General features: G+C 41.0%; 1 protein-coding gene across 1 annotated transcript in view; it reads left to right on the top strand.

The window, feature by feature from the left end:
- The window catches only part of PLCB1 (phospholipase C, beta 1 (phosphoinositide-specific)), an 833,798-nt gene that overhangs the window by 565,660 nt on the left and 252,775 nt on the right, over positions 1-15,363 (top strand). Inside the window, exons 4-6 of the mRNA XM_010834232.1 lie at positions 9,966-10,045; positions 12,310-12,363; positions 13,384-13,459. Of these exons, the coding sequence (XP_010832534.1) occupies positions 9,966-10,045; positions 12,310-12,363; positions 13,384-13,459 (210 nt within the window). The remainder of the gene's footprint in view (positions 1-9,965; positions 10,046-12,309; positions 12,364-13,383; positions 13,460-15,363) is intronic.

The raw sequence follows: 15,363 nt of genomic DNA, 5'->3' as shown, positions 1-15,363 counted from the left end.
CTCAGGTGTGCCTGTAACTAGATGTGAGACTTTACGCTTGAATTGAATGCCTCTGTGTCTCAGCTCTCTCATTGGTAAAACTGGACTGATAATAACATTAATATCTCACTGTGTGATTGTGGGGATTAAATGAGTTAGTTACTTACAAAAATGTTAGAACAGTGCCTAGCCCGCAGCAACTGTAAATCAGTGTTTTAAATACAGTAACGTGGACTTATCTTTTTTTTTATCTTGTTCAACTGTATGTTCAGCCACCCTAAAATTATCTAGGACAAAATGATAAAAAGCATAGTATCTAAGAGTATAGGATTTGGATCCTAAGAAACCAGTGATCCAACCCCAAACTTGTTTTATTAGCTCTGAGGATATAAATAAGTTTTATAAGAGCTTTGAAACCTTAAATTTTCATCTGTAAAATGAGGCTAATAACAGTACCTGCCTCCAAGAGAATTACTATGAGAATTAAGTTGTTGGATGCAAAGTATCTACTAATACTAAATAGTAGGTGCCTCCGTGCCTAGTAAATACTTAAACAATACCAATGAGAGTAACTGAACATTGTGAAACAATTGTTAGTAATATTAAGCAAACACATAAATCCTGTGGCAAGAATGACAGAACTGAAATAACTTTAGAAATAAAAGTAGAGTAACTTTGTGAAGCAAAAGGCAAGGAAGAAAGGGAAAGGTATACCAAACTGAACACAGAGTTCCAAAGAATAGCAAGGAGAGGTAAGAGAGCCTTCTTATGTGAGCACTGCAAAGAAACAGAGGGAAACAGTAAAATGAGAAAGAGTAAAAATCCCTTCAAGAAAACTGGAGATATCAAGGGAATATTTCATGCAAGGATGGGCATGGTAAAGGACAGAAACAGTAAGGAGCTAACCAGAAGACATTAAGAAGAGGTGGCAAGAATACACAGAAGAATGATGTAGAAAAGGTCTTAATGACCCAAATAACCACAATGATGTGGTCATTTGCCTAGAGCAAGACATCCCAGAGTGTGAAGTCAAGTGGCCTTAGGAAGCATGACTACAACTCATTGGGAAAGACCCTGATGCTTAGAAAGATTGAACGCAAAAGGAGAAAGGGGCAGCAGATGATGAGATGATCAGATAGCATCAGTGATTCGATGGACAGGAATCTGAGCAAACTCCGGGAGACAGTGGAGGACAGAGGAGTCTGGTACACTGCAGTCCATGTGGCAAAGAGTCAGACGTGACTGATCAACTGAACAACAACAACTTTGTAACAGGTTTGGAAAATTTAATAGTGTCAAGACTGAGATCTCAGTAACGACCCTGGGGTGAGGGAATTGCCGAAGTCATGTTACAGAACACATGCATTTAAGCTCCAGATGAAATTCCATGACAGGTGATTTTTAGATCTGTTTTCTCTAGTTCGGGCCTCTGTAGTCCTTATCAGGAAAAGAGATTGATCCTAAGGCAGAAAACTTAACTTAAAGAGCTTCAGGATTTAGACAGCAGGGGCTGAACCCAGCTTAGTGGTAATCATCAGAACTTTGCCTGTGAAAGTTGAAATACAAATCCTCCAGATTAAATAAGAAGCCATCCTTCCAAAGCTATACTAACTAGGGCCCAGCACTGGATAAATGAGAACACTGCCAGTATAGGATCCATCTATCCTGAAGCTAAGACTGTGTCATAATCTCATGATAAGCCAAGGCTGCTCTAAGCTGCTTTGGCCACACTTCTTAGCCACATTGTTCTTAATACAGCTGGAAGGGCTTTGGGGTTATTCTAAAACTAATAGCCAAAATTATTTCCTTCTTTGCTTGGGAAGCAAGTAGACAAAGATTAGAGTAATGCTTCCTAAGTCAGGTCCTGGAGCAGGTTGCTCCTCAAAGTGCTGCCCCTGGCCCAGAAGAATGCTTACACTTTAATATGCATGAAATATATACAGGTTTCTTGGGGAAATGCAGAGTTTCAGTCAGATGATTTGGTGTGGAGCTTAAAGTCCAACATTTCTACCAAGTTTCTGGTCAGGGCTGTAAATCCTCCTGCTTCCAGCATGGCCCTCCCCTGGGATGAGGATTCTCTGCCTCCAGTCCCCAGCATCCGCATCAGCATCTATCTACACAACAAGAATCATTAAGTGATCTGTATGCACACGGAAGTCTGAGCAGCCTGGTTCCAGAACCTGTGTGAACCATTTCTCCAATCCTGTGGTTACCATCTCCCATTTACACAGTGTAGTTTCTTCTGGTACACAAACAAACGTCCTGGAATTTGTTATTCTGCTGCTGCCCATAGCAGTGCCCTGCCCAGATCCACTCCAACCGTTTCACCAGTTCACACACAACACCCTGTGGGGACTGGCTTTAACTTTCAACAACCTGCACCCGTGTCTCTTTGTTGGCTGTGCCCTCTGGATGCCAGATCCCCCTTTGCTATCAAGGAAAGCAGAAAAGGCCTGAGGATTGCCATCCCCTTCAGCAGCCCTGACCCAAGACTGACAGGCACAGTTCAGTTCAGATCAGTCGTTCAGTTGTGTCTGACTTTGCAACCCCAAGGACTGCAGCATGCCAGGCTTCCCTGTCCATCACCAACTCCTGGCGCTTGCTGAAACTCATGTCCATCTAGTCGTTGATGCCATCCAACCACCTCATCTTCTGTCATCGCCTTCTCCTCCTGCCTTCAGTCTTTCCCAGCATCAGTATTTTCCAGTGAGTCAGTTCTTCCCATCAGGTGGCCAAAGTATTGGAGCTTCAGCTTCAGCATCAGTCCTCCGAATGAATATTCAGGACTGATTTCCTTTAGGATGGACTGGTTGGATCTCCTTGGTTGGATCACTCACCCTTGGAGAGTCCAAGGGACTCTCAAGGGTCTTCTCCAACACCACAGTTCAAAAGTATCAATTCTTCAGTGCTCAGCTTTCTTTATGTCCAATTCTCTCAGCTTTCTTTAGTCCAACTCTCACATCCATACATGACTACTGGCAAAACCATACCTTTAAATAGATTGACCTTTGCTGATAGAATAATATCTCTGACTTTTAAATATGCTGTCTACGTTGGTCATAGCTTTTCTTCCAAGAAGCAAGTGTCTTTTAATTTCATGGCTACAGTCAACATCTGCAGTGATTTGGAGCCCCCCAAAAATAAAGTCTGTCACTGTTTCCATTGTCTACCCATCTATTTGACATGAAATGATGGGACCAGATGCCATGATCTTAGTTTTTTGAATGTTGAGTTTTAGGCCAACTTTTTAACTGTCCTCTTTCACTTTCATCAAAACGCTCTTTAGTTCTTCTTCACTTTCTGCCATAAGGGTAGTGTCATCTGCATATCTGAGGTTATTGATATTACTCCCGGCAATCTTGATTCCAGCTTGTGCTTCATCCAGCCCAGAGTTTCTCATGATGTACTCTGCATATAAGTTAAATAAGCAGGGTGACAATATACAGCCTTGACATACTCCTTTCTCAATTGAGAACCAGTCTGTTGTTCCATGTCCAGTTCTAACTGTTGCTTCTTGACCTGCATAAAGATTTCTCAGGCGGCAGGACAGGTGGTCTGGTATTCCCATCTGTTTGAGAACTTTCCACAGTTTTTTGTGACCCACACAGTCAAAGGCTTTGGCATAGTCAATAAAGCAGGAGTAAATATTTTTCTGGAACTCTTTTGCTCTTTCGATGATCAGGTGGATGTTGGCAATTTGATCTCTGGTTCCTCTGCCTTTTCTAATTCCAGCCTGAACATCTGGAAGTTCATGGTTCACGTACTCTTGAAGCCTGGCTTGGAGAATTTTGAGCATTACTTTGCTAGCCAGAGATGAAGGCGATTGTGTGGTAGTTTGAGCATTCTTTGGCATTGCCTTTCTTTGGGATTGGAATGAAAACTGACCTTTTCCAGTCCTGTGGCCACAGTTGAGCTTTCCAGACTTGCTGGCATATTGAGTGCAGCACTTTCACAGCATCATCTTTCAGGATTTGAAATAGCTCAACTGGAATTCCATCACCTCCACTAGCTTTGTTCCTAGTGATGTTTTCTAAGGCCCACTTGACTTCACATTCCAGGATGTCTGGCTCTAGGTGAGTGATCACACCATCGTGATTACCTGGGTTATGAAGATCTTTTTGTATAGCTCTTCTGTGTATTCTTGCCACCTCTTCTTAGTATCTTCTGCTTCTGTTAGGTCCATACCATTTCTGTCCTTTATTATGCCCATTTTTGCACGAAATGTTCCCTTGGTATCTCTAATTTTCTTGAAGAGATCTCTAGTCTTTCCCATTCTATTGTTTCTTCTATTTCTTTGCATTGATCACTGAAGAAGGCTTTCTTATCTCTCCTTGCTATTCTTTGGAACTCTGCAATCAAATGGGTATATCTTCCCTTTTCTCCTTTGCCTTTCACTTCTCTTCTTTTTACAACTATTTGTAAGGCCTCCTCAGACAACCATTTTACCTTTTTGTGTTTCTTTTTCTTGGGGATGGTCTTGATTACTGCCTCTTGTACAATGTCACAAACCTCCATTCATAGTTCTTTAGGCACTCTGTCTACCAGATCTATTCCCTTGAATCTGTTTGTCACCTCCACTGTATAATCATAAGGGATTTGATTTAGGTCATACCTGAATGGTCTAGTGGTTTTCCCTACTTTCCTTAATTTTAGTCTGAATTTGGCTCATGATCTGAGCCACAGTCAGCTCCTGGTCTTGATTTTGCTGACTGTATAGAGCTTCTCCATCTTTGGCTACAGAGAATATAATCAATCTGATTTCGGTGTTGCCCATGTGGTGATGTCCATGGTTGTCTTTTCTTATGTTGTTGGAAGAGGCTTTTGCTATGACCAGTGTGTTCTCTTGGCAAAACTCTATTAGCCTTTGCCCTGGTTCTTTCTGTATTCCGGCCAAATTTGCTTGTTACTCTAGTATTTCTTGACTTCCTACTTTGCATTCCAGTCCCCTATGATGAAAAGGGCATCTCTTTTGGGTATTAGTCTAGTAGGTCTTGTAGGTCTTCATAGAACTGTTCAGCTTCAGCTTCTTCAGTATTACTGGTCAGGGTATAGACTTCGATTACTGTGATATTGAATTGTTTGCCTTGGAAATGAACAGAGATCATTCTGTCATTTTTCAGATTGCATCCAAATACTGCATTTTGGACTCTTGTTGACTATGATGGCTACACCATTTCTTCTAAGGGATTTTTGCCACAGTAGTATATATAAATGTCATCTGAGTTAAATTCACCCATTCTAGTCCATTTTGTGGAGAAGGCAATGGCGACCCACTCCAGTATTCTCGCCTGGAAAATCCCATGGGCGGAGGAGCCTGGTGGGCTGCAGTCCATGGGGTCGCTAAGAGTCAGACACGACTGAGCAACTTCACTTTCACTTTTCACTTTCATGCATTGGAGAAGGAAATGGCAACCCACTCCAGTGTTCTTGCCTGGAGAATCCCAGGGATGGTGGAGCCTGATGGGCTGCCGTCTCTGGGGTCGCACAGAGTCGGACACGACTGAAGCGACTTAGCAGCAGCAGCAGCAGTCCATTTTAGTTCACTGATTCCTAAAATGTCAGTGTTCACTCTTGCCATCTCCTGTTTGATTACTTCCAATTTGCCTTGATTCATGGATCTAACATTCCAGGTTCCTATGCAATATTGCTCTTTACAGCATCGGACCTTGCTTCCATCACCAGTCATATCCACAACTGGCTGTTGTTTTTGCTTTGGCTCCATCTCTTCATTCTTTCTGGTGTTATTTCTCCATTCTTCTCCAGTAGCATTTTGGGCACCTACCAACCTGGGGAGTTCATCTTTCATTGTGTTATCTTTTTGCCTTTTCATGGTGTTCATGGGGTTCTGAAGGCAAAAATACGAAGTAGTTTGTCATCCCCTTCTCCAGTGGACCACGTTTTGTCAGAATACTCCATCATGACCCATCTGTCTTGGGTGGCCCTATATGGCATGGCTCATAGTTTCACTGAGTTAGACAGGGCTGTGGTCCATGTGATCAGATTGCTTAGTTTTCTGTGATTGTGGTTTCCAGTCTGTCTGCCCTCTGATGGAGAAGGATAAGAAGTGTATGAAAGCTTCCTGATGGGAGAGACTGACTGAGGGGGAAACTGGGTGTTGTTCTGATAGGTGGGGCCATGTTCAGTAAATCTGTAATCCAACTTTCTGTTGATGGGTGGGGCTGTGTTCACTCCCTGTAACTTGACCTGAGGCCAAACTATGGTGGAGGTAATGAAGATAATGGCACCTCCTTCAACAGGTCCCATGCATGCACTGCTGCACTCAGTGCCCCTGACCCTGCAGCAGGCCACTGCTGACCCATGCCTCTGTCAAAGACTCCTGGACACTCATGGGCAAGTCTGGGTCAGTCTCTTGTGTGGTCACTGCTCCTTTCTCCTGGGTCCTGGTCTGCACAAAATTTTGTTTGTGCCCTCCAAGAAGGTTAGGCACAGGGATCTTCAAACTCCAGCTCCCTTTCTGCTCATCAGAAAGTTCAAGTTTTAATAGTGTTCTGCACAGGGAAGAATTACACCAAAATTACCATCTGCAGAGTTTGCTTGGTACTTCACCCTTCTGCCTCTTCCCTTCCCATTCCTGCTCACTTCCTGATAATGTTGCCCAAGAACACTTCATAATAAACCCATTTCTCCTAAATCCTGTCTCAGGTTCTGGGGAGCCCAAAGTAAACACATGTTGTTTTTTTGTTGTGCAGTTGCTAAGTCATGTCCCACTCTTTGTGACCCCATGGACTGCAACATACCATGCTGTTTTAGCTCCATATAATATGGACTGACACCAGTACCTAGCCAAGGATTGTGTTGTTTCTAAAGTTGTCTTGGTCACTGCTTGAGACCTTGAGTCTTTGATTCAGGCTGGATTAGATCTTCTGCGTACCTCAAAAGGCTACAGGAAATCAGTGGATTCTAGGAATTCCATACTTGGAAATTTAGATGCTCACATTCTGAGAATGTGATGAAATAAGTTATGCCTTACTTTCTGAATGAGCTACGACTGTTCAGTGAATGTGGTAATGATGCAGTCCTTCAACTGGCTTTATAAAGAACCCATAGAAAGAGCAAAGGATCTAGAAGACATGTCCTGACCAATAACGCAGCCACAACTCCCAACTATGTGTGGATGTTGAACCCTTGAAAGGTTGCCAGTGCAAATTAAGATAGCTGTAAGTGCAGAATGCACACCTCATTTCAAAGACCAAGTGCATAAGAAGAAAAGAAAATTGCCCAATAATCTTATGTTGATTATATAGCAAATAATATGTTTGAAATATTGGGTTAAATAAAATTTATTATTCAATTTATTTCACCTGTTTATTTCTACCTTTTAAAAAAGTGGCTTCTGGAAATTTTAAATTATTTGTGTACCTCCCATTATATTTCTATTGAACTGAATGTAATAGAGGTCTTAGCTTTCAACATTAAATGTCAGGCCAAATTAAATCTCCTTAGCTCTTCATAGTACCTTCACTGTACCTATTTCTGGTGTGCAATTGGCCCCCAGTAAATATACAAAATGGTACACTGCCCTCAATTATAAATACTTTTACCAATGCATAAGGTTGCCATGGACTTCCCTGGTGGTTCAGATGGTGAAAAAGAGTCTGCCTACAATGTGGGAGACCTGGGTTTGATCCCTGTGTTGGGAAGATCCCCTGGAGAAGGAAATGGCAACCCACTCTAGTATTCTTGCCTGGATAATTCCATGGAAAGAGGAATTGGCGGGCTACAGTCCATGGGGTTGCAAAGAGTCAGACATGACTGAGCAACTAACACACACACACACACTCAAGGTTTCCTTGGAGTTGGAAAAGTCTACAGTTTGACCCCTAACCTGAAAAATATTAAGTATTATACCAGAAACATATTTTGAAAATCAGTGCCAGTAGTTATTACTCTTAGTTTAAAGTAATCTAATCTGAGAACATTTTATTTTAAAGCTATTAATAGTTATTCCAAAGTTTTCCTGTGTGTCCATCAAGTTTACTTCACTGACAGCTCTTCTGTACTGTCTTCCCCAAGCCCTCCACTAACAATCTGTAGAGTGTCAATACTTCTCACCTGGACTGTGACAGCTTCATAATTGAGCCCCCATAATTGAGCATGGAGTCTTAACCAGTTAACCACCACAGAAGTCCCCAAACTCTACTTTTCTTTTTTATTTTTCCCCAACTCTACTTTTCTTGTTACAACTTCCCTTCTTTTTTTCCAATTCATTTAAGGCTACTCCCCATTCTCACTAAATTCTGCCAGTAAATTATAACCCACAGAATAATGTGAATCTTTTTACAGAACATATGGTGTATAATGTTATCTGAGATTTTTCTTTGAAGTCCAAGTTATTTCAGGTGATAATTTAAGTGGCTTGATCACACTTATTTGTGCAAAATTGATCTGTGCTTAATGTGAATGTTTTTTGCTTAAGTTTATATAACCCCAGAATTTAAAAGTCTTCAGGGAAAATTCAGTTCAGTTCAGTTGCTCAGTCATAGCCAACTCTTGGACTGCAGCACACCACGCTCCAGTCAGTTCTTTTCCAATCAGTTAGTTCTTCACATCACGGGGCCAAAGTATATGAATCAGAGCTTCAGATTCAGCATCAGTACTTCCAATGAATATTCAGGACTGGTTTCCTTTAGGATTGACTGGTTGGATCTCCTTGCAGTCCAAGGGACTCTCAAGAAAATTAAAGATCTTTAATTTAAGGAGTTACGTATCTATACTTGAATGGATAGGAGCATCTGTCATTGATAACTATTTGTGTGGCAGTTTATATTCTGCTGATTTTTCTAAATAAGCTCAATATTTTAAAATAAAAACAAACACACAAAACTCTGCTTAAAGTGTCCCTTTCCCTCCCCCATCACTTGGTACCCCAAGTTTTACCTCTATTATTTCTGTATTACATGATGGCATATTATTTGCATATTATCATAAACCAGGAGGCAAAACACAAAATAACAATAAAAACTATAGTAGAAATAACAAAATTAGATGGAAAAGCTGTTGAACATTGAAGAGGGAGTCAAGTCAACTACAACATCAGATGATTACATTACTTAGCTCTTATCTCATCTTCTCTTAGAGACTTTTTTTGCAGCCCAGAATGTTGAGTGTTCCAGATCATCACCCAGAATGGAACTTCAGCTTTTTTTGTAGATTTGTTCTTTTGCATTTTTTATTTTGGATGCCAAGAGAAATCAGAGTTGGATGGTGTGAGGTAGGGATTGGGATTAGGACAGCAGTAAGGAATGGACAGAGCTGAGGGGAGGGAACAGTACTGAGTACCGTGTGACACTAGGACTGCAGCTAGTTGAGACACTTGTAGAACTGTAATTAACATTTAAAGATTCCCTGCTGTAGCTGTTTTGACTAGAGTAGTAAAATAGGAAGATCTTATTTGCAGATGTGTTGAAAATATGCATATGTGCTAAGCTGCTTCAGTCATACCTGATTCTTTGGTACCGTATGGACTGTAGCCCACCAGGCTCCTCTGTCCATTGCATTCTCCAGGCAGGAATACTGGAGCAGGGTGCCATTTCCTCCTCCAAGGGATCTTCCCAACCCAGGGATCAAACCTGCATAGGCAGGTAGCTTGTTTACTACTAATGCCACCTGGGAAGCCCTGTCAGAAATATAATTGACTACATTTTAAAATTCTCTATGTGTTAATAATGCAAGAAAGAGAGTGAGACATACTTGGTTATTAAAGGCAATACATCAGTTCTCTTATCTCTAGGTATTTTAAAAAGCAGGTAAAATTTTGTTCATGGGTAAAGAACATTTCCTTAGGAAAAGAGTAGTCATTCAGTGATCTGAATTTAATTGTGTCATTTTAACAGAGGGAAAAAAAGGGAAAAAACCCTTAGGCATACAAATTGAACTAATTTGTCTTCCTAGTAGCCTCGCTAAAAACATATGTCTAATGACTGCACAGTATTTAAGCTAATGAAAGTGTGATTCACATTTTTCAGGAATGGACAAATGAGGTTTTCAGTTTGGCAACAAACCTGCTGGCCCAAAACATGTCCAGGGACGCATTTCTGGAAAAGGCGTAAGTAGCTCTAATTTTATTGCAAAGGGTGTTGCTTCATCTGAGTCAGTTTCCTTTCTCCTTTGTGAGTCTTTTGTTTATGCTGCACTGGCTTCTCACATTGATAAACATAAATTTCCCTCTGGGACTTGTTAGAGAACTGATAGGTTCACTGCTTGGAATTGGAATACTTCCAGTAAAGATTGCTCTTTCCTCTGAGCTCTACATCTGTGTTACACTGAGAATGTCAATGCCTTTGACACTCAGTAAGGAGATACTTCTAAATCCTGGCAACTATGCCCAGAATCAAAAATTATTCATCTCAGAGAGTCTTCAGCCCTACATCTGCCTGCATTGTATCAATTATTAATCTGAGGAAGAGAACGAACAACATATGGGACTCAATTCTCCAGAGTCTAAGATCTCTGATAGATGCAGCTTAAATCAGTTAGCTGATGTCCTGATTCCTGTTCTTCTAGACAATCATAGCAACTGTTAGTAAGAAAGGAGAAAAAGAATGTAAGGGGAAAAGCAGAATGAAAAGGAAAAGAAAAAAAGCAAATCAGGAGTACCCAGTCACTCTTGAATTACATAGTTTTTCTGAAATTTATTTGACCAAGGAAAATAATGATTTCTGCCAGATGAGCAAGTAGGAAAGCTGGTTGTGATCAGTTTGGACACTGGATGTTCAGGAGGTTGGAAAGCCTTGAAATCAAAACCACAAATGGAAACATTACTAGGTGGTCCTCTATTTTTATTTAATAACTTTCTGTCTTCCCTCTTCTGTAAGACATACCCATCATTCCAAACCAAAGACTCCAGTCCACATTTCTTTCATACTCTTTCTTGAATTTCTTTTGCTGTTAACCCGGACTTCACAGGTTTACTCAAATGCTCTTTCGTGTCATCCTCTTATCGCATTACTTTGTCACCTTCAGGACCCTTCCTACATGCCTTCCCCTCTCCTCCTCCCTTTATTCTGCTTTTTTTTGTTGTTGTTTCAATTGTCTCCTTACCATTCTTCATCTAACAGACTTTCTGGAAAATCTGCTGTGCCACACAGAATGTTGGTGGAAAGTGACACGTAGACATAGCATGTTACAACTAGTAAAACAGCTAGTTGGCTCATCATGCCTATTGCAGATGTCCACTTCCAACAGGCATCTCCCTATGAATAGCTGCTATGGTCATTCTAGAGCGTGCCTTTTGGGGAACACGCTGTAAGCATTTCTGTCACATCTACACCTAGGAATGGAATGGCTGTGTGCATGAGCAGTTGGTGTCCCAGTTATATACTCCTCAATAGAGTTTGTAAGCATATTAAAAAGCAGAGACATTACTTTGCCAACAAGGTCCATCTAGTCAAGGCTATGGTTTTTCCAGTAGTCATGTATGGATGTGAGAGTTGGATTGTGAAGAAAGCTGAGTGCCAAAGAATTGATACTTTCAAACTCTGGTGTTGGAGAAGACTCTTGAGAGTCCGTTGGACTGCAAGGAGATCCAACCAGTCCATTCTAAAGGAGATTAGTCCTGGGTGTTCATTGGAAGGACTGATGCTAAAGCTGAAACTCCAATACTTTGGCCACCTCATGCGAAGAGTTGACTCATTGGAAAAGACTCTGATGCTGGGAGGGATTGGGGGCAGGAGGAGAAGGGGAAGACAGAGGATGAGATGGTTGGATGGCATCACCGACTCGATGGACGTGAGTCTGAGTGAACTCCGGGAGTTGGTGATGGACAGGGAGGCCTGGCATGCTGCGATTCATGGGGTCGCAAAGAGTCGGACACGACTGAGCAACTGAACTGAACTGAACCGAACTGAAGCTTTCCTATGCCTTCTCTCTGTCTACATGCCCAGAAGCAGTGAAAGAGATAAGTGCAGTTTTATATTCACACAATGGAATACCATACAGCAATGAGAGTGAAAGATTCATAGTGAAAAGCAAATATATGGATGGATCTTGAAAACATAATATTGAGTGAAAGAAGCCATAAAAGAGTGTGATTCTATTATGTAAAGTGCAAAATTAATCTGAATGTTTAAAGGCAGGATAATGGTTTGCTCTTGGGGGACCAGCTCTGGAAGGGGCATGAGAAGGGCTCCTGGGGTTCTATTAAAATAAGAATATTCTTTTTCTTGATGTGGGTGCTGATTGCAGAAACCTGGACAATAGGTAAAAATTCAGCCAACTGTACATATGAAAAAGCCTTTTTCTATGCATTTGATTCTTCAATAAAAAGCTTTTTTTTAAAAAATTAAACACTGTTTTCTGCTTCTCCAACAGGTATACTAAGCTTAAGCTGCAAGTCACTCCAGAAGGACGCATTCCTCTCAAAAAGTAAGCTGTGCAAGCGATTCCCATTATTTTCTGTTTCTGTTTCCTCAGAGACCTGAATCTGTGCTGTGTCTCTGCTCCGGTCCAGGGGAGCCTGGAGCTGTGTGGTCGCCAGGCCCCACATGCACTGTATGTGCATCGGTGCAGCTGCTTTCCTCACAGAGGCTTCCTGGGCCTCCTCCTTCCCCGTGGCGTCACTTTCAAGGAACACCAAAGCAGGAAGTGGGTGGAGGGGATGGGAGACCTTTGCTGTTAAACCTAAAAGAACATCTGAGACCCAGATCTAGTGTAGGAATGGGAATTAGGCAACCGTGATGCCTCTTTCTTCCAAGATGACACTAGCCTTGAAAAAAGGGTTGCAAACTCGAATGTCAACAGAAGTTAGGCAGAGAACATCTATGACAAAGCAGGCCAGGGGCAAGAAGGAAAACTGAAGAATGAAATCTGTCTCAAGGAGACAAGGATAACTCAGCTCTACCAGATTTCCCATGGGGCTAGTGGTTTCCAGGTGATAGATTTCCTAATGTTTCAATAGAACCCATAAATCCAAATTATTAAACTGTCCATTATTTAAGTTATATATTTTAAAGCAAAATCACTGACCAAAAAAGTGCATTTCTAGACCATATTCAGTCAAAAGCCTTCAACTTTTGACAGCTACCAGTGAGCTTCTGCTCATAAAAAGGTATTAATTAATGATAATATTAGCAATGTACACTTTCAGAGCAGTGGGTAGCAGCAAGGAAACAAAATTGTTAAGATATTTATTTTAAAGCTTAATACTAGAAGCATTTTTAATGCAATGGTTTTTAATTGGGTCATCATTGTCTCAAAATATTAATTTTCTATTAGACACTTTGATTTTGAAAAGCACACACATATATCTCTCAGAGCGCAGATGCTGATACTGGAGCAAGTGTTATATTTTAGGTCTTTACAGGTGAGGGATGCCGAGGTTTGAGTGAGTGGGGTGTTGTGGCTGGCATCTGCAGCTCTCTCACCTGGCCTGCTTTCCCTTCACAGCATATACCGCCTGTTCTCAGCAGACCGGAAGCGAGTCGAGACAGCTTTAGAGGCTTGTAGTCTTCCATCTTCAAGGGTGAGCATGACGCCTTCCTAAAATTACCACTGCTTAATAGCTCTGGATAATCATGCTAAAATATACCATGCCCCGATATTATCCAAACATTTTTAAAGTTAAGAATATGACTTATTTGTTAATATTTACAATATATGGGTCTCTATGTATCTTTTTCAATCCGGTAATCCCAGTATTTTCAATAAGAAAGCCCCTTGTTCTTTGTAAATTTTTTTAAAAAATAACCAACTAATGCCAAAAATGTATTGGCAAAAAAATATTAACATTATCAAGAATTTAAGCTGCTCATTAATAACAAATCCTTTCTTGATGTTCCTTGAGATATTAACTGATGATTAAGAATTATGATTAGGAGGATTTTAAAATATTAATTTCATTTTATCTCCCTTTTAAAAGTCTAGGTTTAAGACTGATAAGTTAATAAATAGAATGGCAGTACATTTTTATAAATAAATGTTATTTGCATACTATGCAGGGCAGTGCTCAAAAGGCTTTGTCTGGGAAGGGTGCAGAATCAAAGGATGTTGCCTACTTTGCTCCTAAGTGACAGATAGGTGAGAGGACAAGGATGTGAGATGCTTTTGGTTTTTCGCCTAGTGCGTTTGAGGCACGTAGTATATTACGGAGAAGGCAATGGCACCCCACTCCAGTACTCTTGCCTAGAAAATCCCATGGATGGAGGGGCCTGGTAGGCTGCAGTCCATGGGGTCGCTAGGAGTCGGATACAACTGAGCGACTTCCCTTTCACTTTTCACTTTCATGCATTGGAGAAGGAAATGGCAACCCACTCCAGTGTTCTTGCCTGGAGAATCCCAGGGACGGGGAGCCTGGTGGCTGCCATCTGTGGGGTCGCACAGAGTCGGACACAACTGAAGCGACTTAGCAGCAGCAGCAGCACTATACATTAACCTCCTAAAAAAAGTAATTTGCCTTCATTTAAATGCATTTCTACATACTTGGTTCTAAAACAATTTACTGTTGTTTCTGGGGTAACTGGGTATATTGCATAAAACCTTTTTCTTGCCCTCTATGCAGAACACTCCTTTCTTTTACAAATTATTTTTATCCTCGTATCTAAGCAACAAGTAAGCAAAAATAACACTTATACCCAAGAAAGAACCTCTGAGTCTCTTGAAACATACTGGCAACATTGAAGTTACACTGAATGAAGTTGAGAAAACATTCTTAAATTGTGAATAAGTTATGAAAAGTGTCAAGAGCTGTTGCGTTGGCCAGTTCTTATTGAGAATTTTTTTGAAAAAAAAATGAAACAGATTAAAGACTTTTGTAGGTAACAGAAAAGAAAAGAGTGACTGTTTGCTGTCAGTCTCTTGCTGTCTGTGGAAAAAGTTGCTGATGCTGCAAACAGGACAGAACTATGGAAGGGCTCCCCAAAACGTTTCAGCATCACTTTAATAAGCAAAAGAAAATGATCAAGCTTGTTATTATTGCTCTTTTGTTTCATGCTTTGGAGCCAGAAGATGTAACAGTTAAGATCCTGTCCTTGACTCAACAAATATGTCTTTTTTAAATTCGACCTGTAGTATTTTTTCTTATTTTTTTAATTGAAAAATAATTGATTTATGTGTGTTGATTATGCTCTACAGCAAAATGATTCCACTATGAATACAGTTTTTTCCTATGCTATACAGTAGAACCTTGTTATTTATTTATCCTGTATATTAATATAATAGTTCAGTTCAGTTCAGTTGCTCAGTTGTGTCCGACTCTTTGCGACCCCATGAATCGCAGCACACCAGGCCTCCCTGTCCATCACCAACTCCCAGAGTTCACTCAGACCCACGTCCATCAAGTCGGTGATGCCATCCAGCCATCTCATCCTCTGTCATCCCCTTCTCCTCCTGCCCCTAATCCCTCCCAGCATCAGAGTCTTTTCCAATGAG

This window comes from Bison bison, unplaced genomic scaffold (genome assembly GCF_000754665.1).
Source record: "Bison bison bison isolate TAMUID 2011002044 unplaced genomic scaffold, Bison_UMD1.0 scf7180017864030, whole genome shotgun sequence".
In the NCBI taxonomy this organism is placed as follows: Eukaryota; Metazoa; Chordata; class Mammalia; order Artiodactyla; family Bovidae; genus Bison; species Bison bison.
The sequence above is the reverse complement of the archived record's forward strand: the minus strand, read 5'-3'. Positions and strand labels throughout refer to the sequence as shown.